The sequence below is a fragment of the Cricetulus griseus genome, chromosome 3 (genome assembly GCF_003668045.3).
Source record: "Cricetulus griseus strain 17A/GY chromosome 3, alternate assembly CriGri-PICRH-1.0, whole genome shotgun sequence".
Classification (NCBI taxonomy): domain Eukaryota; kingdom Metazoa; phylum Chordata; class Mammalia; order Rodentia; family Cricetidae; genus Cricetulus; species Cricetulus griseus.
The window spans coordinates 171,547,558-171,575,430 of record NC_048596.1 but is presented as its reverse complement, the minus strand read 5'-3'; the positions used below and the strand labels follow the sequence as shown (position 1 = coordinate 171,575,430).

The window sequence follows — 27,873 nt, the reverse complement described above, 5'->3', positions numbered from 1 at the left end:
GTGTGTGTGTGTGTTTGTGTGTGTGTGTGTGTGTGTGTGTGTGTGTTATATGTTCATGATTTTCAAATTGCGCATGTTATTTTTCTTGATGAAAAGGCTTGCAAATGCAGGTGTCTAGCGCATCTCCTTGTACATCCTGGGCAAGCCTCTTGAAAGAGGCAGACAGCACATATTTCAGACTGGGGCTCACACAGTCACTGTTATTAAATTCTTTCTGCTTTGTAGCAGAGACAGCAACAGACAATGGATACGGAGGGGTGTGGCCAAGCTGCAACAGAGCACTGTAGAAGCAGACAGGAGCTGAGTTAGGTTGGAAGTCCTTCTTAGCCTGCAGTTCCTGCAGTCCATGCTCACCAGACTTGAGTGTTTGCAGGGTGGATGAATGCACCGGGGAGAAGGTTGCTAGCAGGGCCTGATCTTCATCCAGTTCGACAAGGGTTTTACTGAGTGGAGGTCAGTTTTCATGTCACTGCAGCCCTCATTTGCTGTGTGATACTGTGCAAATTGCTGCCCTTTGCTGGGCCTCAGCTGCCTGTCTAAATGGAGGCAACACTCCCATTTGCCAGATTGCATGGGGCAGATGAAATGTTACAAAGCTCATGGTCGTACCTGGAACAGGAACAGAAGATTCCCATGGGCAGCTCAGAGAAGGAACCATTACTTAGAGGTCCGGTGGCCTGGGGAATGTCAACTTGGCACAGGAAGAGGGGGTGGGGCTAGCCGACAACATGACCCGAAACACAAACAGTCCTCCAGAGGGGCCGAAACTCTCAGGTTGGTGAAAACACGCTTGTCAGGTTTCTTTGCTGTCTCTGAGCAAGACCTCGGAAGGTGGCCTGGCCTGGTCTCAGTTGGCAGTGCTGACAGAAGCTGGCAGGAGTTCGCCTGGCTGCTGGAGTAGCCTTGAGTGCCCCAAACTGCTGACTGGCCAGGTGACTTCCTCCTCAGGGCCAGAGCATGTCCTTTGGAAGAGTCCAATACTCCCATCTCACTGGGGACCATCTAAGACCCATAAGCCTTCTCGGGGTGGCCTGCAAGGGCAATTTGGAGGTGTGTGTGAAAAGAGACAATACAAGGTGTTGGGGCTCTGGGAAGCTCAGGCTCTTTGTAACTGTGTCAGGGTTTAGACTCACTCTAGATAGCTTGAACCAAAGATAAGGTGATGGCAGGGACATCAGGACAGCAAAACTGGGCACCTCTGCCTGGAGAGGGAGGGGGGGATTGTTCTAGACATCGAGGAGCTATTGCTAGAGCGAGGGACTGCTAGCAGTGTTCCTCTGTCCCCTAGCTTAGGAGCTGTGTTTGCTCTCCAGACACAGAAGTGTCCTTCAACTAGAAAGCTAGATTCCCAGTGCATGGGCCTAAGTTCTTCAGAGAAACCCTGCATGGGCAAAGTCCTGTTTAGAGAGCAGAAGACCCTGTTCAAAGATCAGCAAGGGTCTGGGAGATGGCTCAGTAGGTAAGAGTGGTTGCTTGCTGTCCAGACACAGGGACCAGAGTTCAAATCCACAGCAACCACATGAAAACCCAGGTGTGGCTGTGTGTGCCCACCCACAGCTCCAGTGTGTGCATGGAGAGGCCAAGGAACAGCAGAGGCAGACTGCTGGGATCTCACCTAGCTGCAATGCCTTTTAGTTCAGCCACAGACTAAGGAATAAGGTGAAGGGTAGAGGAAGACACTCAAAATCCTCCTCTGGTCTCCGTGTATGTGTGGAGGCCTCAGGCATGCACATCCAAAATAAAAATAAAAATAATTTAAAAGATCAGCAAGGGGTCAGGGTCTGGAGACCTGCCATCCCAGCACTTGGGTAGGGGGTGGTGCTAAAAGGATTGCAAGTTTGAGACAAGACTGAGTTACATAGGCAAGACTACCTTAAACACAACACAAATCAAACCTCGTGTGTGTACCGGGGGAGTCATGGCCCAGTCAACCTTCCCTCTAGGGCTCAGTATCCCCAGTGGCCAAAGCGCCTGAGTGTCTGGGGACCACAGGTTTTTCGGACCCTGTTGGATGGGTTTTGTACCACAGCCCCTCTGTCTGGAGATGAGGAATAATTCCTTAGTGAATCCAGCCTGTTGCTGTGGTATGCTGGGCGTGGATGACACCGGATGTCCAGGAGGAGCCTGGGTGCTGGCTTAAAAATGGGAGAGTGGAGGCTATTTCTGGAAGCCTGAAATGGGGAGACACGTGGGTGTGGGAGGTGTTGGGCACTCAGGGAAGAAACCTGAGCTAAGGCTGGAGTCCAGCACTCGGGAAGCTGCTCCAGTAATGGGGTGGGGCAAGAGAAGGGCTTGACAGCTGGGAGGGAGCCATGGGACCAGAATGTCCCTCCTCCCAGGCACCTGTCCTCAGGCTCCTCTGACCTTTGACCCCACCCCATAAACACTCCTGGAGAGGCAGCAGAGAAGCCACACTGTGCAGTGCCTACCCCCACCCCCATACCAGCATTCCCAGTAGGGGGTATTCATCACAAACCACAGAGAGCCTCATTTTTCCTAGTACTGACTGTCAAGTCTCATGCCTGTTTGAATTAGACATAGTTGTTGGTGCCATACTACAGACTAGGACTTTGGGCTCAGAGAGGTGAAGTGACCTGCCAAAGGACGCACAGCTTCAAAGTTATGGAGGCATGCTCAGCATCTGGGTGCCTGAAATCATGGGCAGGCCAAGGAATAAGACTAAGAGCTACTTTAGCCAGAAGTGGGAGCACACTCAGCTGCCTTAAGGGTGGAGGGTAGAAATCCAGCACAGGCAAGAGACATAATCTGAGTTTTGAAGATGCACAATTCAGACTGGATGAAATGGATGGATAGGGATTTTCTCAGGGAGGGAACAGCTTGGGCAAAACCTCAGACATCTGGGATGCAATAAGTAACCTACCTGGGGTCAGTTATTTTATGGGACATGAGGGGTGGGCTGAGGTGGCTGGACCCTGACTGTCCTGATGCCTGGAACATCCAGGCTTTATAACATCTGTTGGAGAACTGCTCACCACCCTTCACAGTTTTTTTGGTGGGGACACAAAGCCTGTGATCCAGGGCTCTGGTGGCAGAACTGGAGGATGCCTGCGCAGAAAGCCCCGCTTTCTCTCAGACCTACACAGAGGGGACTGCAGAGCCCTGGGTGGACAGGAAGCCTGTCATTCCTTCTGCGCCAGAGAATGGCCTCTGTGTGCACCACAACAAAAAGGCTTTTCTGCCAAGTGGAGGAGAGGAAGTGGCCAGGCTTGCTCAGTCCAACCCAAGCCTGAAAGGAGGCTCTGTCCTAGGCCCTGGAATCTTGGATGCATAGAATGAAGGCTGGGGGTGGGTGGGTGCCCCGTCCCTGTCTCATTCCTTATCAGCATCAGGTGGGAGAGGTGGGGTGGGGGTTTGCCAAATTGGTCTGCCTAGGTCTGATCCTAACATGGTGACTTCTTAGCTGTGTGGCCTTGGCCAAGTCACTTCCCCTCTGATACCCCCCTCCCCCGCCACTTCCTCCTGAATAAGTTGTGAGAAGGTGCATGCTGCTTGTCCAGGGTCATAATCACACGAAGACATGACCAGTCTCCTGACACCCTTTCTTCTTTCACGGAATCTGAGTCAGGGCATGCTCCCCCTCTGTAGCCTGGACTTCGGGGCACCGGGGAGCCCTGGGCACCTGAGGCTGCAGTTCTAGTGGCATAGACAAGATTGAAAACACGTGGCTGGGGATTATAGTGACTCATGTATCTTCTTGAATTTTTTTTTTTAAATACTTGAGAATTAGTAAAATGTCAAGGAAAAGGGATGTTGAGAGAATGAGTAGGGAGCCTCTGATTTCTTGGGTTGTAGCAGAGCACAGATGGTGGCTCACCAGGCAGTTTCTTGAGGAGCCTAGGCCTTTGTCAAGTCTTTCCTCTGGCCTTGGCTCTAAGGAAAAGCAAGGAAGGGTACAAGAGCAGGGCCTTGCTCACCTTTGGGCCCCACACTGCTTCCCACCTGACCTCTGTCTTATGATCACAAGCAGAGGGAGCCTAGGCTGGGGTCTCCAGGCTTGGGCTGCTATACAGGAAAGCCAAGATGGCTCCTCCCTGGTTCCTCCTGCTGCTGCTGTGTGTCCCCTGTACTGAGCTCAGTGGTGCTTCCTGGATGAGCCAGAAGCTCTGGGCTTTGAGGGCCAGCCCTTCCAACTCTAATCAGCCATTCCTATACAAAGAGAGGAAGGGGTGGAGCAGGGGTGGGGGTGGAGGGTTGGAATAGGGAATGGTATTGAGGGACCTTTCTGTGGTAGCCCAGCCTGCTGGGTGATGGAAGTGAGGCCCTGACTTGGTTTAGGGTTGAACATGGACGCAGGATCTCAGGTGGACCCCGGTTCATCAGGCATGCCCAGGTCTACTGCACCCTGCCATCTTGGGGCTTGTGGTGGGGTTTTCTGCCCCAGCAATGACAGCAGGTCCTAGTGTGCTTCATTCTCTGAACATTGAAAGTTTTTGGTGGCAAAGTGGTCCCATTACCCAACTCTCTCCAGGTTCACCCCTGAACTCTTGTTCAAGCCACCTCCCAGGCTGCCCAAAACCCAGTGGTGAGTGACCGGGTGAACTTGCCTGACTCTTCCTACCCCTCCTGGATGTGGAGTATATGGGAAACTGGGCTGTCCTCTTTTATCAGCACCAAAACCCTGCAGCCCCATGCTCTTCTAAACCCTGATCTTTCCAGACTCCATCCCAAAGATCCTACCAAATTGGAATTGGGGTCTTCTTCAGCATCCCAGCTTGGCCCCAATCCTGCCAAGCAGGTCTTCCTTGCTATATGCTACAGTCTAGGCTTACAAACTCAGCCACACTCGCCGGCTGTACATTTAATCAGTGCAGATTATTTAACAGAACTAAACGATGGGGGTGGATGCTGTCCCCACCCCTTGCTGGCTCTCAGGTTCTGCAGAGGTGATGTCTAGAGAGTGTTGCTGGACACCCCCCACCTCCAGTGCCAGGCTATGAGAATCCACCAATCTGAGAGAGGTGGTGGCCCAGAGGATGCTGGGTGGTGGCAGCCCTTCACTTCTCAAGGCTTTAGGGAGGCAGAGGGGACCAGAGCCAGCTGTACAGTACCATTTCCCACAGAAGCCTCCTGCTGACTTCAGAACGGGAAGAGGAAGGGAGGCCCCCTTTCACCCTTAGGACAGACTTCCCAGGCCATAGTGGACTCCTTTGGGGGGTTTACAGTCTGTGTGGGGTGAGGGGTGAGTTGCTGGGCTGTGCCTAGTAGTGTCATGTGGGGAGAGAGATCTGGAGGGGAGGAGGCCAACAAGTCTGGTCTATGACATCCTGGGCACCCATACCATTAGGCACTGTTTGGGGACCTCTGGTACCCTATTCTGTGTGTCCGCCAGCCCCATCTCTCCAAGAGATGGGATGGGACAGCAGAAGCCAGAGGGTGAGGGAGCACTCAGCATCCTGAGACTTGTGGGGGGGTGATGAAAGACAATGTGAGAAGCCTAGGGGAGGAGAGGCTAGTCACTAGCATTGGGAGGGGAGCTCAGCAGGCTCCCTTTGGTCCTTGGTGAGACAGGTCCAGGGCCCATTCCTGGCAGAAAGGAGCTGCAGGCCTAGGGACATGTGGGAGCTGCTGATGGCCAGGATGAGGGAAGGCTTTCAGGCTTCTGGGCTCTCAGAAGTAGCCTAAGAAGGAGCCAAGCAGCAAGGTAATCAGGATGGCCCCTGGGCCATATGCTCTTCCTAAGGCAAATTCAGGAGGGTAGAGCCCCAGTTGGGCTCCTTCAAGGCAAACACAGCTCTTGTCATGGGAGGAGAGGCTCAGGCTGAGGAGAGCCAGAGCTGAAGAAGCTTCCCAGCCCTCTGCCACCTTCCAGAGGTAAGCCTCTGTCCCTTAGTCCCTGTCTGGAGCAGTACACTCAGAGAACTCCAAGCCTCACCTGGCCCCAGTCAGGAAAGCAGAAACAAACGCTGAGAGAAGGTGCCAAAGAAAAAGACACCCCTGGCATAAATAAAAGAGGGTAGGGGCAGGACTGACAAGGGATGTGTGTGGCTAGGAGGGGACCCCGCTGGGCTGAGAAAGTATCTGGGAGCCACACATGCCTGCCCCTGCGGACCTGAGCACCGGGTGCTGGGGGTGGTATGTGATCACACCCACTCCTGCAGGGAGCGCTTGCAGTAGAGCAGCATTCGGGGTGCGCCCTTGCGCTGCATCTGCACCAGGGCAAAGGCCAGGCCCAGTATGCAGAGTAGCAACAGCAAGGGGACCAGCACCATCACCACGTTCACTGTCCGAACCACCTCCTCCATCTGCACTACCACTCGGCTGCCTTCGTCCTTGTCACCGACATCCTCTTCCTTGCTGTCACCATCTGCCTCAGGCTCTGCACCCCCATTGGGGTTGAAGGGTGGACGAGCCACATCGGGCCATCGTGGTCGGGGCTCCACATGCTCCTGGCAGCCCATGAAGTCCCGCAGGATGGATTTAGGGTGGCCGGGTTCCATCCTCAGGCGCTCATTGTTGAATTTCCAGTATTTGGTGCCCTTGTAGAAGTAGGTGTAGGCTATGGGAACAGACAGGCAGGATGGCTTCAGCCTGGGGAAGGTATGTAACTTGGTGGTAGAGCACTTGTGGAACATGTAAAGTGGTTTCCCAGCACCAAAACCAAACCAGAAAACAAACAAAAAATATCTTTCCCTACTTGCTTGCCTGAGTCTTCTCAAATCTGCTGCCCTGACAGGGCACAGAAGGGGCCCATAGCCTACCAGAATCTGGGTATCAAGGAGCCCTGATATTCATCCCAGGATTGGCTTTATTCCCAACCGTAAGAGCCAGCGTGACTATGTGGCCTTGGCCTTCATAGACCTGGGGTGAAACCCAGTGCTGCCCTAGACTAGCTCCTGAGTACCTTGTATGTATCCCATTGATAGCAAGAAGGGCCAGGTTTGAAGCAAGGGGCACATCTGAGTTTTATTGAGCAATGTGAGCTCAGAGTGGCTGCAGTGATGCCCACAGATTCAGGTGATCAGGCTGAGCACTGGCAAAGCTGGCAAATCTGCCCTGAACATGAGTGTCCCAGGTAAAGAATCAGACACACCCTGCTGGAGAACTAACAGTCACAACTCCTGTCATTCAGTTACAATGACAGATAGATAGTAGGCTTCTTTGGCCGGCCTGTGAGAACTACCTGGAGAGGACCCTGCTCCAACACTGAACCAGGACTATGGCCCTCAGGTTTTGAGTTCCTGAGCATTAGCTCTGGACATACACAGGCATGGAAGACATCTAGATGTGGGTCTCTCCAGCTGTGGGGCTGGAGCTCCATCAAAAGAGGCAGTAATGATGCAGGGAAGGCAGGATGTCATGCTGGAGAGGGCCCCAGGCTGCAACATGACACAGCTGAGTTCTCTTTCCATACTATCACAATGTCATGGGACCTTGGGCAAGTGCTGGGTCCTCTGGGAGGGGCTGGTCTGGTACCTGCATCGTTGCTGAGAAAGGCCCCTTTGGGAGAGGCAGGGATCCCCTGCCAGACACTGATGGGTTTGGGGTAGCCAGGGTCTCCATGTTGTGTCTCCTCATTGAAGCGCCAGTATCTGTAACCAGAAGTTTCAGGCTATGAATCTGGTGCCCTGCTTGGGCCTTGGTCCTTTGCCCTGTCAGCTCTCTTTGGGCAGATCTGAGGATGAGGGGGCCTGGCTAGAACCTCCTCCTTTAGGGGAAAGGGGCATAGCAAAATGTTTACCTGTCTGCTTGAAAGAAGAAGGTGTGACCTGTGGGCTCCCACCAGATGGCTGTGTCGATGCGGTCATAGGGGATGTCTGTACCATAGCTGGTCAGTGGCTGTGGGTAGCCAGGCTCCAGATTGGCTTCTCGGAAAAGCCAGTAGCGGTTACCTGCATGGGGAGCAGTGGGTTATGTGAGGATGGGCCTGGGTTGGGGATAGAGATGACAGAGGCAATGCTCTGCTGAGTCCACAATCCATTCACACCATCACTTCTCATCCCAACACATGTATACACAGAAACACACGTATGCTCATGGAAAACTATGCGATACATCTCTGTACCAGTCAGCTGCTCCCTCCTAGGCTACCCATACACTATATATGGCCCTTCATTCCACAGGACACCTCCTCTAGGCCTGGGAGCTATGTCCCTGGGATACTTAAGTGGCCCTTATGGTACCAGGTCTGGAACTCCTCACTTCAGTATGAATCCAGTCCTGTACTCAGAGGGTTCCTGCCTGTGGGGCCAGAGTTACAGCTGATGTGTCAAAGGGTACTGTCTCCCCGGGGCTTTTTCTTTGCAGACAGACTGCAGAGATCCTGGCCAAGTGGGTTTGGAGATCTGTTCTGTTCTATTCTTTCTTTTGGTTTTTCAAGACAGGGTTTCTCTGTGTAACAGTCCTGGCTGTCCTGGAATTTGCTCTGTAGACCAGGTTGACCTTGAACTCACAGAGATCTGTCTGCCTGTTTTTCAAGTGCCGGTATTAAAGTTGTACACTGCCCCCTCAAGCAATAATTTACTTATTTTTATTTTATATGCATTTGTGTTTTTGCCTACATGTGTGAGGGTACTGGATCTCCTGGAACTGGAGTTTTAGAGAGGTATGGCCTGCCATGCGGGTGCTGGGAATTGAACTCAGGACCTCTGGAAGAGCAGGCAGTGCTCTTAACCTCTGAGCCATCTCTCCAGTTCCATGGGAATTTGTTCTTTTCTTCTTCTTCTTCTTCTTCTTCTTCTTCTTCTTCTTCTTCTTCTTCTTCTTCTTCTTCTTCTTCTCCTTCTCCTTCTCCTTCTCCTTCTCCTTCTCCTTCTCCTTCTCCTTCTTCTTTTTTTGGTTTTTCGAGACAGGGTTTCTCTGTGGCTTTGGAGGCTGCCCTGGAACTAGCTCTTGTAGACCAGGCTGGTCTCGAACTCACAGAGATCCGCCTGCCTCTGCCTCCCAAGTGCTGGGATTAAAGGCGTGCGCCACCACCGCCTGGCTGTTCTTTTTTTAAAAATGAAGATCTATTCATTATGTATATAGTGTTCTATCTGCATGCCTGCCTGCAGGCCAGGAAAAGGCATCACATCTCATTACAGATGGCTGTAAGTCACCGTGTGTTTGCTGGGAATTGAACTCAGGACCTCTAGAAGAACAGCCAATGCTCTTAACCTCTGAGCCATCTCTCCAGCCATTTCCAATGGTGATCTGTTCTTAAAGAGGATAGTCTGCTCTTATGGGGACTCGTTCTTGGGAGAACAAGAGGCAATGGGGACAAGAGGTGGGGACAGTGAGGCGGGGCTCTTAGGCTGCAGAAGATGGCAGAGATATATCCTTAATCCAGGCATCCTTACTCTGGGATTAGCCTGGACTAATCCCATGGCCTCTGTCTACCTTTCCACTCACACAGTGCTGCCCACAGGTGCTGAGCAAGTCCACAATGGGGACTGGACTTGCAGAACTCTTTTCTAGCTAGCAATAGGGCATGAAGCAATAGGGCTGCCCCTTAACATCCTGGCTTACCTTTGAAAAAGACAAAATGTCCATCCTGGCGCTCGTAGGCAGCACTGATGTTCCCTGGCAGACCACGCCAGAAGTGGCCAATTGGCATGGGGTAGTTGTCCAGAACCCGGTTGTGCCGGACTCTCCAGAACCAACGGCCCTGTGGAAAGGGGTGGGTATTGATAGGCAGCACATGTAAGACACTCTGGCTAAGGGTGGGAGCTATGCTTACACTGCTCTCCCCGGGTCAGGGATGATCTATCAGAGAGGCCATCAGGCCCTGAGGAGCCTGGCAGTACATGCAGGGCCAAAGCAGCTCCAAGGAGGGAGCTCTGGGCTGAGGAGCAGGCACCTGATTACTGTGGAGCCCTTGACAAGTCCCTTGTTTTCTTGGGTTGGCTTCTTCCTGGTCTAGGGTTTGGTAGTAGGTACCCATGAGATGTTAGCAAGGGAGGAGCCAGGCAAGGAGCTGGTGGGCTTAGAGAGGTGCTGTGAGGGTGGGGCAGGACCAGGCTCTGGGTCGGCTGGAGGAGGCACCGGGAGGATAGGGCCAGACCTTGAACACAAACATCTCTCCACGAAGCACAGCCACTGTGTCGAAGTTGCCATCGCAGATGTTGGGGCCATACTGGTCAGGCCTCTCTGTGGCTCGGGGCTGGGGTGGGGGCCCTGGCTTGGGGGGCCTCTCTGGCTTCCCACCTGGATATGGTGGCCGGGGAGGCCGAGGGGGCTGGTGGTCTGGCCGTCCTGGCTGTCGGGGCCTGAGAGTGGGGAGAGGCCGGGTGGGCTGTGGCTTACCATCTGGGGAGCCTACAGAGAGGTGAGGATCAAGATGTGAGAGCAGACCCGGAACCAGCCTGGATGTCAGGTTCCCCAACACACACTGCTAAAGTCCTGTGTGCACCCACTCCAGGTACAGGTCCTGTCTACCCACAGCAGGCCTGGGGGACCTGGGCTACCCCATCACCATCCCTGGTGCATGGGGAGGGTGGCTTCCTCCACATGACCCTTTTCTTAACCTCTCTGTTGGGTGGGAGGCTAACGCCTCTGCTTGCCTTGAGGACATTCCCCTTACAGTGCTGGTCTACTCAGTGGGGCCCTAGGAAGTAAGGCACCAGCAGAGTCATCAGTACAGCTCTGGCCTAGGCTATATCAACTTGAACTCTACCTGATGCCCCCTCATTACTGAGTTCCTGGGGATGGAAGACGAGGTATCTGTTAGGCGCCACTGGAGGAGGGTTCAGTGTGGATATGGAGGCAAAGGTCCTAACCAGAAGAGTTGGCCTTAGGGAGACCTGGCTATTGTAGATTTGCTGGGTGGAGTCTGGGCTGGGTAGGTGGCTGTCTCAAATCCCCTGGGAAGTCTGGAGAGTGCTGGGGACAGACTCAGACTATGGGGTCCTGGGAACACTGGGACACCCTTAGTCTAGTAGCAATACTTCCAAGCATAGGAGGGAAATAGGGTAGACCAGCTGCATCCTTTTGTAGCTCCAGTTTGGATCTACAGTGTGGGCTCTGGCTAAGTGATTGGGCCTCAGTTTTCTTGTCTATAGAATGGGGGCAGAGTACAGGACCAACTGGTTATAGCTTACTCACCATACAGCTGCTGGATGCCCCGAAGGTCGTCCTCAGGCAGCTGGAAGTTGTCGGTGTCCATCCATTGGTAGAATGGTGCCATGATGGCACTGGGGTTGCTCGAGTGCTCCAGCCCCAGTGCATGGCCCAGCTCATGCACTGCCACCAGAAAGAGGCTGATTCCTGTAGCGGGGGCATGAATGGTCACTCTGGTTCATCCTAGGCCCACTGGGCTGCCATGGACCCTACTCTTGCTTCTCTTTTGGATGGAGCTGAGCTGCTCTGACTTCTGGCCTCTAATTTCGCCATCTGAGAAGTGGGCCCAACACATCTTTCTCTTCTTGCCTTCCTTTGGTGCAACAACAGATTGAGACTAAGTACAGGGCTGCAGAGACATGAGTAGGGGGCATTCTCCCCTCCCGAGCCTGAAGCCACTGGGCTGGAGGGGTGGCCTAGCACTACCTTGTCTGTCCCCACCCTGGCCAGCTGTCCTCACCATGCAGGTCAGTGCTGGAGAAGGTCCAGGGCTCATCTGCGTCGAAATGGGTGTCCCCACCCAGACCAGGGCCGGGGAAATAAGCGTGGGCCAGAAAGCCACCCACACCATCAAACGGTGAGCTGTCGCCATGGAAACCAGAGGCAAAGAGTACCATGATGTCAGCCTCCTCTCGCCTCCGAAGCCTAATGTCATCATAGGATACTTCCCGGAAGACCAGGGGCGTGACCTGCTCCCACACACGGAAAGCCCTGCGCACAGCCTCCATCGAGTTGTGCCAGCCCAGTTTCTCTGTGTAGTTCTGGATGCTGCAGGTGGACAGGGAGATAAGAATGGATAGGGCCCTGTGGGATACTGTCCATTGCAGCCACCTTCCTAAGAGCACATAAAGCTGCCACACTATCCACTGTCAGAACTTGTCACACCCAGTAATTCATTAAAATATGACCCTATGTTTTCATGGTAGAAGACAAGCAGAGATTTAAATTAAGAAAGCCAGTAATGCTGGGGGAAGGGGGTGGTGCATGCCTTTAATCCCAGCATGTGGGAGATAGGGGCAAGTGGCTCTCTGAGTTCAAGGCTAGCCTAGTCTACAGAGTGAGTTCCAGGACAGTCAGGGGTAACATAACACTGTCTCAAAAAGCCAAAAAGAAAGAGAGAGAGAGAGAGAGAGAGAGAGAGAGAGAGAGAGAGAGACAGAGAGAGAGAGAGAGAAAGAAATAAAGGAAAAAAGAAAAATTAAGGACCTGGCATGGTAGTGTATGCAATCCCACCACTTGGAAGTGGACATAGGAGAATGGGGAGTTCAAGGTTAACTTCAGCTACACACCAAGCTTAAGGGCATCCTTGTTATAAAATGAGAACTTGACCTTGTCTTAATAAATAAAAAACTTCAAACTCCAAATCCCCAAACAACAGTAAAAACAGTAAGTAAATGAAAATGCAGGTGCTTTGTGGGATGGGGGTAGATGAGGTCTGGGAAACAGGCCAAGCCACTCTGCCACTCTGAATGTTGACCCCAGGGCCAGGCAGACGCTTTAGCTGTGTGCCCTTGGACATTTGACTAGACAGCTTCAGTTTCTTCATTCGAAAGATAGCAAAAAGGGAGGGAGTAAAACCTTCCTTGTGGGTTCCTTGAGAGGATTAGGGATGAAGACCCTGATATCCTTCATATCTGCATGAAGGATATATAGCCTAGGGCAGTGATTCTCAACCTTCCTAAAGCTGTGACCCTTTAATACATTTCCTCATGTTGTGGTAATCCTCTGACCATAAAATTACTCATTGCTACTTCATAACTGTACCAACTTTACTACTGTTATGAATCATAATGAAAATATCTGATATCTGATATGCAACTCCTGTGAAAGGGTCATTCAATCCCCAAAGGGGTCCAACCCACATGTTGGCAACCACTGGCCCAGAGCCTGTACACGATGAAGCACAAAGCCCACACCCTCCCTGTGGGTTACACCTAGCTGCTGGTGCAGATGGCTGTCCATCAACTTCAAAGGGGGATCTGACTAGGTAGACCAAATTCACTCTAGGTTCCGAGGCCTGAGTGAAAGCAGAACACTTGACCCCCACACCTACTGACCGCACTGACTCAAAGAGTCCATCTGGCCATATTAGAGCAGTCTAGCCTGCTGCTAGCTGGGGCCAGGAAAGGACCCAGAAGAAGATGCTTGAAAGAGACCAGCCTTCCCTGGAGGGAGGCTTCCTAGACTATGAGCTGAGACCCTTAGCACAGCTAGCCAGACGCCTTCTGGGAAAGGAATTCTAAGTCTCTTCCCCCACAGAGGGTCAGGGCAGCTCTCTTCTCTGCCGGACCCATACCTGAAGGTTAGGTGGTGACTGTTCCATGTCTTTCCCGTCAGGGTGTAACGCTTCCTCCGACGCAGGTTGGCTTTCACACGTACCCCGAACTGATCAGGCACCCCACAGCGGGGCCTCTTCATCCACCTGGACCAAAGATATAGAGGAGTCAGCTATGGGTCATTTCTTCCAGGCAGTCTATCTCCTTCCAATTCTCTCTTGCTTCCCAGTTTTCCCTTACAGGGATGTACTGGGGGTGTAAACTCTCTGTGGCTTCCAGAATAGTGGCTAAAGAGATTTCAGTTTAAGAAGACTGAGTGTTCAGCAGTGACTCAAAAGGTGTGTTCCCTCTCTGAGTGTAACCCAAGCATGGAATGGTTGCTCTTGAGGCCTCTTGTCCCTGGTATGTCAAACTCTGTGTTTATCAATGTATCTGTAGGTCCTATCGCTTCTGGTAGAGTAGAGCAAGGCCTAGGTAGGTAGCCCCATCCAGGGCTTCTGTACTGCACCGTCCCATTCCCATGCCTGAAGCAGACTTCACTAATGGAACATTATGCCCTTCCTGCCAAAGCTGGATTACATCTACTTCGTCTCTCTTTTTTATGTATGTGTATGTATGTGTGCCTGAATAAATTTATGTGCACTGTGTGCATCCAGGTGCTTGTTGAGGCCCTCTCAGATCCCCTGTCTAATGTGGGTGCTAAGAGCCAAACCTGAGCAGTCAGTGATCTTAACTTTCCAGCCCCTGTCTTATCTTTCTTAATATCAGGCTTCAGGCAGCCATTCTAAACAATAAGGGTTAGCATGATGACCAAATCATTTGCCACTGCTTATCCAGGCTACTCTCTTCTCGAAACTCCATATACCAAAGACTCCTCAGATCAGGCTGGAGGGCAGGAGGCCCATGGGGTCTGGGAAAGGTCACATGGAGGGACTCACGCCTTTGTCTCTTCGTCAAGCACACCGGTGACAGGGATCCCATAGAAATTCTGCATCTCCGCAAGGGCGGAAGCCAGGATCTGGGCAGAGCGCATGGTGGACATGTGGCGACTAGGCTGGGGTAGGTAGCCATAGAGCCGAAGCCAGTTCTGCAAAGAAGCCAAACAAGATTCCTCAGCCACTGCTTAGAACCCTTCACGGCCTCCCAACTCAAAGGAAAATTCAGTTCTTCCAGGGCCTATAAATCCCTGACCACAAAGCCCCAGCTCTCAGGTCTCACTCCTACAACCCACTTGCCTTGGGGTCAATGCACTTGCTCTTCTTGCTGTGTACTGTGTAATCTTGCTAATGTACTGTGCCTGCTGTCTGACACATTCTTCCCTGGCTGCTCCAGGGTGGGACCCTTTTGCTCCAGGTAGACTGCTGGGGACCCTTAAGTGTCACAGAATATTTTTTTAACTATGCAAAGATGTGTTGCATTTGTTTAACTATGTAAAGATGTGTTGCATTTGTTTATATTGCAGAATACTTGTTTAATTATACAAAGATGTGTTTCATTTGTTTAATTATGTAAAGATGTGTTGCTGTTTTACCTTGCCTGCCCTACAGCACCTGACTGGTATCATAAAAAGGTGATCAGCCAATAGTGAGGGAAGAGGTATAGGCAGAACTTCCAAGTAGCAAGTGTAGGTAGGAGGAGGAATTTAGGCTCAGGGAAAGAAGAAAGAAAAAGAGATGCCAGTTAGATGCGGAGGAAGCAGGAAACCAGGATATACAGAATGAAAGAAAGGTTAAAAAAAACCTGAGGCAAAATGTAGATGAATAGAAACAAGTTATTTTAAGCTAAAAGAGCTAGTGACACAAGTCTAAGCTAAGACCGGGAATTCATAATTAATAAGTCTCCATGTCTTTATTTGAAAGCTGATTCAAAGAAAATGCCAACTACACTCAAGTATTCAGAATCTTTCTCTTTGTTAAGATTTTTATTCTTATTCCCCTACCCCCGTGTGTGTGTGTGTGTGTGTGTGTGTGTGTGTGTGTGTGTGGTGTGTGTGTGTGTGTCTGTGTGTATTTATAGAAGGCACTGGATCCCTTGGAACTGGAATTACACAATGCAGGTGCTGAAGACCAAATTCTGGTCCTCTGCAAGAGCAGCAAATGCTCTTAACTGCTGAGCCATCTCTCCAACTCCCCCCCCCCCTTTTTTTTTTTGGTTTTTCGAGACAGGGTTTCTCTGTGTAGCTTTGGAGCCTATCCTGGCACTCGCTCTGGAGACCAGGCTGGCCTTGAACTCACAGAGATCCGCCTTCTTCTGCCTCCCGAGTGCTGGGATTAAAGGCGTGCGCCACCAACACCCAGCTCCAGCCCCTCTTTTTAATTAAAAAAATTTTAGTTATGTGTGTGTGCATGCTCATGGAGTCCAGAAGAGGGTGTTGGATCCCCTGGAGCTGGAGTTACAGGTAATTGTGAGCCACCTGACATGGTGCTGGGACCTGAGCTTGGGTCCTCTGCAAGAGCAGGACATGCACTTAACTGCTGAGTCATCTCTTCAGCACCATTTAAAAATGATTTATTTTTTATTTATTCTTTGAAAAATTCTTACATTTATCCAATGCATTTTAATCACATCCCCATTCATATTTGAATTTTGATTCGCTTGCTCTTATGCTTGATCTTCAACAGACATGTCTGAAAGTCAGCATTTCGCAGCTCTTCCCCCATCCACTAGCTCTTTTTTTTTCTTCTTTTTTAACATTTATTTTCACATTGGTGTTTGCCTGCATGTATGTCTGTGTGAGGGTACCATATCTCCTGGAACTGGGGTTACAGACAGTTGTGAGCTACCATGTGGGTGCTGGGGATTGAACCTAGGTCTTCTAGAAGAGCAGTAAATGCTCTTAACCACTGATCCATCTCCCCAGCCCCCATCCACCAGCTCTTAGTTCTTCCTGCACACTCTTCCACTGATCCCTGGTCTGTTAACATAGATGATTCATCCACAGCTGAACACTCACAGTTACTTACACTTGGCACTTTGACCAGTTATGAGTCTTTGCATTAGCCACTACCCACTGTGCAAAGAGGCTTCTCTGAACAAAGTTAAGACCAACACGAATGTATGGGTTTAAATATAAATATTTAGAAGGCAGCCCAACAGCATGACTGTTTAACATAACAGTAGTAGGTTTAGCCCTAGAGCCTATGATTTTCCTAGTCATGAACCTTTTCCTTGCTCTGCCATGAACTATTTATTTTATTTTGAAACAGGGTCTCTAGCCAAGCTAGCCTTCAACTTGCTATGTAACCTAGGATAACCCTGAACTCCTTATCTTCCTGCCTCCACGACCCAAGATTACAGGCATGTGCTACCATGCCTGGTTTCATGCAGTGATGGGGCACAAACTCAGGGCTTCATGCATGCTAGGCAACCAGATCTACAGATCTACATCTCCAGCTCCTACTGCCTGTGTTGGATCTGTTTCCTCATCTGCAAAATGAAGACCAATGTGCTGTTATGGGGTGTCTTAGTTAGTTACTACTGCTGTGATGAAACACCATGACCAAAGCGACTTGGAGAGAAAGGGTTTATTTGGCTTCCACTTCCACTTCACTGTTCATCAATGAAAGAAGTCAGGACAGGAACTCAAACAGGGCAGGAACTGATGCAGAGGCCATGGAAGGGTGCTGCTTACTGGCTTGCTCAGCTGGCTTTCTTATAGAAAGGATGGCACCATCGACAATGGGTTGGCCCCTCCCCATCAATCATTAATTAAGAAAATGCCTTACAGCCACATCTTATGGAGGTATTTCTCAATTGAGGTTCCCTCCTTTCTGATAACTATAGCTTGTGTCAGGTTGACATAAGGGGCACAGACCCAGGAAAAGCACTTAGTGCACAATGAGTGTGTTGGGTTCCCTTTTAGAACTTATCAGGCAAATTCCATTCATGCTCATCCTGACCATCCCATCACTCACCCACTCTGCCAGATGTTCCTGTACTCTCTGACTGTGCCAGATAGCATGCCAGCTGGAGGCTGTGGAAGACATGGCCACTAGAGCTTATAGGCTCCCGGGAGACCATGTACTGAGAGGAGGGCTTCAAGGCTCTCAAGTCCATGAATGCACCAGAAACCTGAAGTGGCAACTCTGACCAATGATTCTGAGAAATGCTAAGAAAAACCAGCCTGCCTCATGCCCTTAAGGTGGTGAGGGAATGGCACCCAGGTAGAAGCAAGGAAGCAGAGAGCTTCCTTGTCCTACCCACATGTACTTGGCTACTTGGAAGACCCACTTTTCTACATTGTTCTAGAAGGGGAAAGCTATATGCTGAGGGACCCCAAGGCTAGACAGTAGCTGGACATAGTAGATGCTTTGGGCTGACACCCACATATTGGCTCACTTGGCCCAGGGCAGCAATGCCCAGGTTTGATGACAGAGTTGCTGTGCCAGGTCTCAGCCTTGCTGGCTATGCAGTTCCACTCTGAGGCCCCAAGGCCTTGGAGGGTGGCAGAACAGCAAGCAGAGCTGAGAAACAAGTGTCAGCTCTGTACAGACAGAGTGGGGCCAAGCCTCCACTCAATAAAAAGGGGCTGGATTGAAGCCTGCTTCATCTGTGAGGTTCTGCAAGGACCACGGAGAAAAGTACCCTCCCTGTAAGTGTTGTGGATGAAGAGACCAGCGGCTCTGGCTAGCAACCTCGTTTCGACAGCAGGGCTGAGGAGTCCAGGCTTCTGGTGAGACTGGCCTGGCACAAACAGGCCCAGGGGCAGCTGGGGGAGGAGGAAGCAAACCCATGTTGTCCCTACTAACTCTCTTCACGATTCCAACCCACATGGTAGAATGTCACATGCCGTGACAATGCCTCAGTTCCTCCCAGGTGCTCAAACTTCCCTTAAAACTCCTATGGCAGGTCCACTTCCCTTTTGGACAGTTTTCCTCAAGCCTCACAGAAAGGTCCACTGGGCAAGGACACCAGGCTAATGGCAAAAGGCAAGGCACTGATACATGTGTGTGTGAGTTTGTGTGTGAGGTGGGGGTGGCTGCTAATAGATGAGGGCACCTTCATATCACCTATTTGCATAAGGTAAAAATATCTCCAGTGCAAGCAATCAGAGTCACTGAGGAGCTGATTAGCCTGTCTGCAGAGCTATAAGAGGGACAGGCTGGGGACAGAGGCTCAGGAGGGGCCCTGGGCATGGAGGGGAGGGGAGCTTGCTTGTTTGCAGCAAAGAACTCCAGAGATCTGCAGAGGTCTGGCAGAAGAGCTGCTTCATCCCAGAGCCAGCTCAGGGACTGTCAGGAAGGTCCCAAGGGAGCCTGGTGGCCCTCTTTTGCATAGTTAAATGCCTTTAAGTCCCCAGGAAACAGAGTCCCCATCTCTCTATCAGCTGTGCCTCGAAGCCACTGCTGGGGTGAAGATGACGGATGACACCCTTGGACAGGGACTGGTTAGTAGAACTGCAGCCTCCCAGTATGAGTTGAAGCTGATGGGCCAGCTGGTAAACATGTGCTCAGGGCGGCTGAACACCAAGTGTCTACAAATCTGCCAAGTGGCAGCAGACACCACCTTGGGGCTTCTGCCCTTCATAATGTTGGGAGCAAGTACTCCATCATGCCTGCACAGTAGTGGCTATGGCAGAAGAGCCATATTGGTTTGTCTTCACAGCTTAGGCAGGGTGCATATCTGAGCCCCAGGTAGCTAAGGTGCTTTGCCACTTTTGGGCAAATGGTGGGAACAGTACTCAAGGTCCCAAAGTGAGAGGAGGCTCTGGTCCAGCCCAGCCCTCACTGTTCCTAATGATGGTGTCTGTCCCCTGTACATGGTGTCTCCTAATCCTTTGTCACCTAGACATTCACAGTGAGCCAAGCAGTTGAAGCTGTGCTTCTCTGATGGAGAAACCGAGGCAGAGAAGTCAGTACTGGGCATAGTAAAGAAAATTTCCTAACCCAGGACTGTTATCCTTCCCATGAGGGCCACTGTCCAATGGCAGAGTAGGAAGGCTGTGAAGAGACCACTGAGCCAGGAGGCCTCTCCCATCTTTATTATGTATACAACATTCTGCTTCCATGTCTATCTGCATATCAGAAGAGGGCACCAGATCTCATAACGGATGGTTGTGAGCCACCAGGTGGTTGCTGAGAATTGAACTCAGGACCTCTGGAAGAACAGTTGGTGCTCTTAGCCTCTGAGCCATCTCTCCAGCCCCCTCTCCCATCCTAGACCAGAGTGTATCTGTGGGGTGTTCCCGAGCATTGGGGAGGCTGAGAACCACTGTCTCAGCTTTGAGCTTCAGCCTCCATCCTATAAGTATTTATTGATGTTGCAGTGAGTGACTTGATCCCAGCAAGAAGACAAGGGACAGGTCATGGGGAAATTCCTGATCCTCAGGAGAGATGGTAAACAACACTTGAGAGCCTGCTGTGGACTATCTAATGCTCACACCACTCCTGAAAGATAAATATCTATCTCTTCTCATTGTGCTGGGAGCAAGGTTCAGAGGCGGTGAGTTGCCTGCTCAGAGTCACACAGCTGATCTGTGACAGGCCTGGGCACGGGAGGTTTCTGCAGTGTTCCAGTTCCTTAGCCTAGTATGCTGGGCTTTGGCCCTTCTCAGGAACAGCACCGCATAGCTCTGGGGCAGGGCACCCGATCCTCCTCACACCCAACATTTCTAGCTGGGCCTGGGCACCGAGCCAGCTGCCCTCCCCCAGGCCTGTTTAAGCAATATGGAGGGAAGACTGTAGAGAGGGCTTGTCTGAAAAGGAGCCCCCAGATTCCAGGTCCATGCTGTGTGAACTGCTAGTGGAGGGGGGCTGGGGCCAGAGCCATTGTTGTCACCACCACCTGCTCCTGGGGCTTACATCAGTGGATGAACCAGTAGCACAGCAGCTCCTCCCCCAGGTCCCTTATCAGGCCCTAGGCGATAAAGACAATCTCAAGGGTTCTGTTTTGACTCTCACCTCAGCTCCCTCCGTAATCTGAGCAGCCCCAGGCTGTCTGCCCAGCCAGGTACAAAGGGAAGCTTGTCAGGACCATCAAAGATGGATCAGCCCCCAGGCCTTCCAAGATCTTGTGAGGTTCCCCCTCTTCCATACTCTGCCTGAGAATTCTTGGGAACTAACCAGGGCTCTGCCTGCCTCTGCTGTCTGCCACACCAGAAGGAACAGGCACTGAGTACCATTAGTTCTGGGACAGAGACCATGCCAAGGATAGGGCTTGCTCTAGAACTAGCTCACTGGGAGTGGTGGTATGGTGGGGTGATTTCCAAAGGCACCAAGCTCGGCCACCTCCATGAGGCAGATTCATCCAGCAGCCACCCCACACTCCCCTGCAAAGACGAGGAACTCAGAGCTGCCCTAAGCAACTCATCCTACCTGTACTGGCAAGGACCAAGAACCCTTACAATGCTCCCTCAAGGCTGAGCAGAAAACCAGCTGTTGCCTTGTAGTGACATCTCTGCCCACCTAGGCCCCGGTTGCTTGTCCATATTGAAGGAAGACTTGTGAGAAACTGACTGTGGCTAAGATAATTCTGAAAGTTAGTTCTTGCCTCTGCAAAATGGGGTCATGCAGAACAGGGCTAAGAGCTTTAATGACTAGACACCAAGCCAGTAAAGAGAGGAGAACTATCTGGGCATGGTGGCACACGCCTTTACTCCTGGCATTTGTGAGTTAGAGTTCAAGACTAACCTGGCCTACAGAGTAAGTTCCAGGCTAGTCAGGGCTACACTGAGACTGAAGGGCGCCAGCAGGCCCAATCATTGCAAACAAGTCGCCTGACAGGTTTTGCCTTTTCCCCTTTTCCCCCATTCCCTCTGCCTTGCTAAACCATTAGATTGCATTCCTAAAGCTAGCCCCCAAGGTCTATTCCTTTATTTGGCCACTTCCTCATTCTGAGGATGGCTACCAAGGTTCAGCTATCAAAATATTGAAGCCCAGCAATCAAAAGCCCCATTTTGGCTCACCTAATTAATGTGCCCAGTCAAAATTAACCAACATATCCTAACACTGGTTTTTCCCCTTTCCCTATATAAACTGCCATTTTCTTAAGGGTTGCTTCTGTCTCCTCTGTCCAGAGGCAGTCCTGTAGGGATAGATCTTACGGTGTGTTTGGGTGTGGTCAGCACTACAGGTACCTAGTAAGATCTTTCCCTACACAGTCCTTTGTCCTTCTGGGGCAAATATCTCTTCCCCCTCCTCCCTTGTTCCTTTCCCTCTTCTCCTTCATCGTCTCTTATTCTCCTGCCCTTTGTCCCTCTGGGGCAAATAAATCCTTGTGCTGAGAACTTGCTCTTGGGGGTGTCCTGTGCTGACTTTGAGGTCCCTTCAGAGAGACCCTGTCATAAACAAACAAGGGACTGACTAGACTATTCAATTCTTGTTGCTTGATACTCCCATAGTCCATTTAAACAGTTATAGGACATGCGCATTAAGGGAGTCTAATGTACTCTTTTCACTATGAATTTGAGATCCTTCCAAAACCTGGGATTATAAACATATACCATCATACCCAGACCACCATACTTGTGTGTGTTCATGTGCATGTGAACATGAGTTCAGGTGCTTTTGGAGGCCAGAGGCCTTAGAGGTACTTGTGAGCAGCCTGAGGTGGATGTTGGGAACTGCAGTTTGCACTCTTAACCACTCACTGAGGCACCATTTCTCTATCTTTCTTCCGTGAGTCTCCTGCCCCCAGCACTGGGGATTGACTGACTACAGAGCCTAGAACAGGCTAAGTAAGTACTCTACCTCTGAGCTCTATCCCAGCCCATTTTTTACCTTTTATTTTGAAACAGAATCTCTTTAAGTTGTCAAGGCAGACCTTGAATCCACTTTATAGCCCAGGCAGCCCTTAAACTTGGAATCCTCCTGCTTCAGCTTCCCAAGGATCTGAGACTTCAGGCCACTACCACCAGGCCGCCTCCCCCGCCCCCACCTCCACTCTGGGTCTTAAAGCAGTAGGTGACTCTGGGGGACTTCCAACCAGGGAAGCAGGAAGGAGGCAGCCGCCCAACCCGCCCCCACAAGCCTTAACCTGAAGGAAAAACAAACGGGTCCTTTGGCCTGTGGGCAGGGAGGGGTGGGACGGAAGAAGCCTTTGTTTGCCAAGACATTTGGAGGTTGGCTAGAGACCAGGCCTTGAGTATCACCTGGACCTTCCATTCCAAGTAATGGCTCCTAGATGGGGCTGCCCAAGGCAGGGTCTGGGTGGGAGTGGGTAGGGAACTGGGCAGCTTTGGCAGAACCCCTGAAAAGACCTTCCCATCTGGGTCAGTCTTGGCAGGCTCCTGTTGGCAGAAGGTGGAAACTCACATGCTTCCACCTTGTGATTTGACCTTTAACCCAATCTGAGACTCCAAGAGAGAGGTTTCTGGGTTTAAACTTCAGTTCTGCAGTCCCTGGCTGTGTAACCTGAGGTGCTTTCTCTCACCTGGAGGGATTAGTTTCCTCCTCCATATTCAAAGAATTAAAAGTTAGATGAAATGTGAAAATGCTTCTAGAATGTTCCTGGACAGAATTAGTTTGATGTCGGTGCTGAAATAACCCCTGGACCTCTTGGGCAGGTAGTATATAGCATTCACAGGATGACCTATAAACAGAATAAATTTCCCCATAATTCTATCAAGCAGATACTATGGCTATTCCCATTTTACAAGCAGGAAAACTGAAATCCAGACAGGTTCAACAACTTGCCAACAGGGAATGCCATTTGCTTCTCAGCTATTAATCTTACCAAGGTCTGTGATGCTGTTAAGTGCTAAACACGGACCTGGGGTCCTCACCTTCCCCTGGTGGTACCCAAGTCTAGGGGTCAGCTTCAGAGAGTTGATCCAGACCCTGCTCTTCAGGCTGCATAGCTTTGGGGGCTCAGCCATCAGTGGCTACAGAACATGGGACATCCAAAGCTGTTTGATGACTGCAACCGGGCTCCTCACCTGTCTATCCCAACCTCTCCTGACAGCAGAGGAGGTCCAGGCAGGTCTTTTGCTTATTTCCTCCTGTCCCTTTGAAACAGATGAGATTCAGAGGGAGGTTACCCTTCTGTCCCAGGGCAGACCCATGTCTACCACACTTGCCTGGCCTAGCCTTTAGTCTCCACGCATTCTCAGAATACATGTCCTTAGGGGAGCAGTGCCCAGGAACCATAATTCTCAAGCCCTGGGTGGGCTCTTGCAGCCCAAGCTCTTGCAGCATAAGGTGCCACAGTGCTCATGGGGATGCTCAGCTACAGGGTCTCAGGGCCTCACATTTATCTGTGGATTTCCCAAGATTCTCTTCGCAATGAAGAAGTGTCCAAGCAGAGTATCCCAAACCCCTCTGTTTCTGCTGATTCATAGAACACTGTACCCAAGTAAAACTGGCCAAGAGGTTCTTTTCCTGCTTCGGTGTCCACCTAAGTCTTGGGGATACCACCTTTGAACTAGGAATCTAGGGAATAGTAATTATCATGGCTACCCTCAGGGCAAACAATGGCAAGGACTACTTGGCTCCAGCCACAAAAGGGGCACAAAGGGACAGCCAGAACTAAATGGGTGACAGGATGGGACTTTCCAAGACCACAGCATGCCATTTGGAGCTGGCATGAGTGATCTGGGTGGTGGGTTACTGTGATTTTGGAGAAAATCTTCAGGGTAGAGGGTGTGAGCATGTTTCTGTTAGGTTTCCTGTCCACATTCAGGGGTATCATTTACAAGTGTCCTTCCTCCTTGGGGTGGGGCAATGCAAAGTGTGTGTCCAGGGGTCACAGTGACAGACCAGACCCATAGACTTTTCCAATGAAGACACACAAGGAGGTCATTCATAGGTGGGCCCAAGTACATCTCAAACATGTGACATGCTAATAACAGCTGATGAGAAAGATGGTCCACATCCAAGCTCATCACACCAATTCTCCCGTCTTGAGAATGTGTGAAGACATAGTCTCCTAGTCATTACTACTATGAGCCTAAAATGAACCCCGTTCTCTTTAGGGAAGACTTTGGGCCTCTGTTTCTGTCCAAAGTTAATATGGGGAGGGGACCTAGAGGCGCCATCATTGGCACACAAGAGGAGGTGGTCACACATATAAGGACTCCAGTCAGAGCTGAAGACCAAAAGAGAAGTCTAAGGCCTGGTGGTAGTGGCACAAGACTTTAATCCGAGCACTAGGGAGGCAGAGGCAGGTGGCTCTCTGAATTTGAGGGCAGCCTGAGAGAGAGAGAGAGAGAGAGAGAGAGAGAGAGAGAGAGAGACAGAGAGACAGAGACAGAGAGAGAAGGGGGAGAGGGAGGGAGGGAGGGCGGGCGGGCTAGTTGATTCCAGCCTTGCTCATCTTCCTCAGTGGTCAAATGGGGGCAGGAAGACGTGTGACACTATTTAGGTAAGGTGGGAATGTCCAGTTTTGGTGTCAGTGCCACCACACCTGTGACCTCTGGCAGCCTGAGTCACTTCCATGGGATAGGCTGAGAGTGCTAAGTTTCGATAAGGGGCAGGAGGAAGAGAGTTTCTCTAGTGAAAAGCAAAGGTACTCAGGCTGCCAGGTAGTGAAGCCACACAGCAGAATGGGGTCATGAAGGGTAACAAAGCTGGCATCTCATCAGGTTCAAGAGCACAGGGCCTGTCCAGGGAACAAAATGAGAAAGCTAGGGCAGAGTAGCTCAGGAGTAGCTTTTCCAAGGAAGGCAGGCTACTGGGAGCTGGCTGAAGTGTGTGGCAGCTCCTAGCACAGGCCAGTTTCTGGTTCCTTAGCTCAGTGAATTCCTGTGGCTGCTACCTGGGAGGGTGAAAAGAGGTGGAGTGTTGGCCTTGACTCAGTTACCAGGCTACTCGTAGCCATGAGCTGACCAGAGATCTGGAGCTGCGGACTCCCTTAGGTGAGAACCAGATCCTTTTGGAAAGGAAGGGTATGTGGACACTTGGTAAGGCAGGCCAAGCTTGAGCACATGGGCTGGCCACCAAGGCCTAGGGACTCTTTGAGCTCAATTATGCTCAAAGAGCCCTGAGGGGTCTCCCAGAGTAGCCTGCACTCCAAAGCCAACTCTAGGGGCTATGGCATGCATCTGTAGCCTTCCATCCACTGTGGATTCCAACATGCCACATTTCAGAGTTCCTTCCAACCACAGCCTAGTGAAAAGCAAAGGTACAGCCTCAAATTTGTATCTTGAGTCAATCCTAGCCAGGGCCACCATGGCCCTCTTCCATGGAGCTGGAGGACTGTGGGCACACTTAGCTATGCTTCCTCAGTTGGAGGAGGTGGGTTGGGAGAACTGAATACCAAAGGAAATGACACAAAGTCCCCTAAGCCTAGATCCCAGTGTACAGATCTTGGCTATCCAGGAGGCCCATTCACAACACACAGTCACCAAACTCGAGCTTCATCTGTGTAGGTCATACACTCTCCAAGGAGAATCTGTGGCCTGAAATTCTTTGGCATCTGCTCCTTGGATACAGGCAAATACAATTCCTACCAGCAGGAGCCTACTGTAAGCCTCTGCCCCTAACCCTGGTGAATTGGGTTGGGACATTTTTGCTCCCTGAAAGAGGGCAATGCAAGTGGAGGACTGGCTATGAGGTGTAACTGGTCTTTGCAAGTTTTTATTAAAGTAGGGTGGGAAGGGTCAGACTTTTATTGGAAAAGTCTCTCCGACAGACCAGAAAAGTGGGGAAGGCTCGGAGGGTTGGGGTGGCAGAGTGGGCTGTCTGCAAATACAAACAGCACTGAGTCTCTAAGGCCATCGCTCCAGAAAGCCCAAGGGCACCAAGGCCCCAAGCCTACAAGGATGCAGTTCCTGGCTTTTCCTCTCTCCAGACTCCAGACTCCTTTTCTCCCAGGGCTGGAAAGAATGATCTTTAAAGTTCGATAGCACCCTGGGGTGATCAAGCTTAGCGCTGGAGGGATACACTGGATCGGGAGGTACTGGTTGGGACTCTGAGGGGAGTCTGTGCCTGGCCACTCGACCGCCGGACCAATCCAGAGAGCGGCCAGCATATGGACGTCAGCCCGGCTTCCAGAGAAAAGAGGCGTGGAATCTACCCCGTTTCACCCAGGCCTGGGCGTAGGGGCAGTGGTAGGAAAAGTGTTTCAGGAGATTGGTCTGTTCCTAAGACCCCACCCTGGTGTGGGAATGCTTCATTGGAAGAAAGTCGCCAAAGCACCTCTGCAACCGGTCATTTGCTAGGGTGATTCTCACCCATCCCCCAACCATCCTGGCCCGCCGGGCAACGCAGGATGTCAACCAACATAGTGTCAGCCAAAGTGTGAGCGCTGCGGGGTTCCTGCTCCGCCTGAGCCCTTCCCACCCTTAGCACCCCCACCCCCCACACACACTTGGAAATCCCACAGCGCGCGGATTTGACTCTCGAGGAATCGGTGAGGGCAAAGACTAGAGGCGAGGGCTGGGGGCTGTGGACGCCGATGTAGGGACTCAAGCTACGGTGGTTCAGTGTCCCGAGTGGCTTCTGGGTGCCGAGCGATGCGCACTAGGCTTTGGGAAGAGGCGCGCTGCAGAGCTCCAGCCAGGGAGTGGCAGCCTGCCAGCGCCGCTTTCTGTAGAAGCTCTCCAGTCCGAATCAGCCCTCACCCCCAAGACAGGGTGCATCTCCCCCACCTGCAGGCTCCCTCTGCGGGCGTGGTTCGTACCACGTTCCTTCGGGTTCTTACCTCAGCGGCGTACACTTCGGCGTCCTCAGACGCTGACCCGCGGCCCAGGCAGTCCAGAAGCACCAGTAGCAGCGGGAGCAGCCAAGCTCGGCCGCCGAGGCAGCTGCCAGTGCAGCCTGGCTGTACAGACGCGCTCCGGTCGCTGCCCATGCTCGTCGTCCGCCAGCCGGGTCCTGAGCGCGCACGCGGGGCTGGCTCGCTGGCCAGAGCCGGGTCCTGGCACGCGGCTGGGAAACTTGCGACGCTCCCTGGCTCCCGGCCCCGCGGGCGCGCGGTGGATCTCCGGCTCCCGGTGCGTGCGGGAGACGCTCAGGTCCCCTCTGCAAATTCCCAAACCCGAGGAAAAGCGGGCAAGGCAGGTCGGAGCACGCGGGGACCCGCCCGCAGGAGAGGGGGACCGGCCGAGCTGCACGCCGCGGAATCTCGCAGGGTTGGCGCGGTGCGCTCTGGCCCTGGCCCCCGGGAGCAAGCACAACTCCAGAGCCTTTGTCTGGCTCAGCGCTCCGGCCGCCCGGTCCCGCGGCGCCCCCTGCGCGCCCTGCTCTCTCTGTCCATGCTTAGGACCCCGCGCTGCCCAGAGCGCGCGCCTCCCGCCGGTGACTCCGTTTGCCGCCGCGCCCAACCCGGCCTGAATCTCCTGGCAGTCCCTGGGGTAACGCAGGGAACCGGCCAGCGAGAGCGACGACCCGCCCGCCCGCCGCCAGCCAGCTAACCAGCGCCCCGCGTCCCCGGCGAGTTTGGCTCCGCAGCTCTACTCCCAGTGCGCGGCGGGAGCCGCCGCTCTTAAAGGGCCAGTGTGCTCCCTGTGCGCAAATCTAGGCGGAGGCTGGGGGCGGTTCTTAACCCGAGGCTTTTCAGTAGCAGGTGCCGGCTGTGTTGCCCAGGCACGTGGGTGACACTGTTCATCTTTTCTGATGGCAGAAAACCTCCCCTAGCCTGCTTTGCTCCCATTTCTGCTTCTGGG

At 52.0% G+C, this 27,873-nt stretch overlaps 1 protein-coding gene across 1 annotated transcript; it reads right to left on the bottom strand.

Annotated features, from left to right (window-relative positions):
- Positions 1 to 4,812: 4,812 nt before the first annotated feature.
- On the bottom strand, positions 4,813 to 27,626 carry Mmp15 (matrix metallopeptidase 15). The gene is made up of 10 exons (XM_027405703.2): positions 26,910 to 27,626; positions 14,270 to 14,418; positions 13,352 to 13,477; positions 11,516 to 11,823; positions 11,041 to 11,202; positions 10,001 to 10,254; positions 9,466 to 9,604; positions 7,700 to 7,850; positions 7,435 to 7,550; positions 4,813 to 6,517 (listed from the first exon to the last, which is right to left on the bottom strand). Exons 1-10 carry the CDS (start codon positions 27,057 to 27,059, stop codon positions 6,102 to 6,104), a joined length of 1,971 nt encoding a protein of 656 aa, XP_027261504.1. The 5' UTR covers positions 27,060 to 27,626; the 3' UTR covers positions 4,813 to 6,101.
- Positions 27,627 to 27,873: the final 247 nt, after the last annotated feature.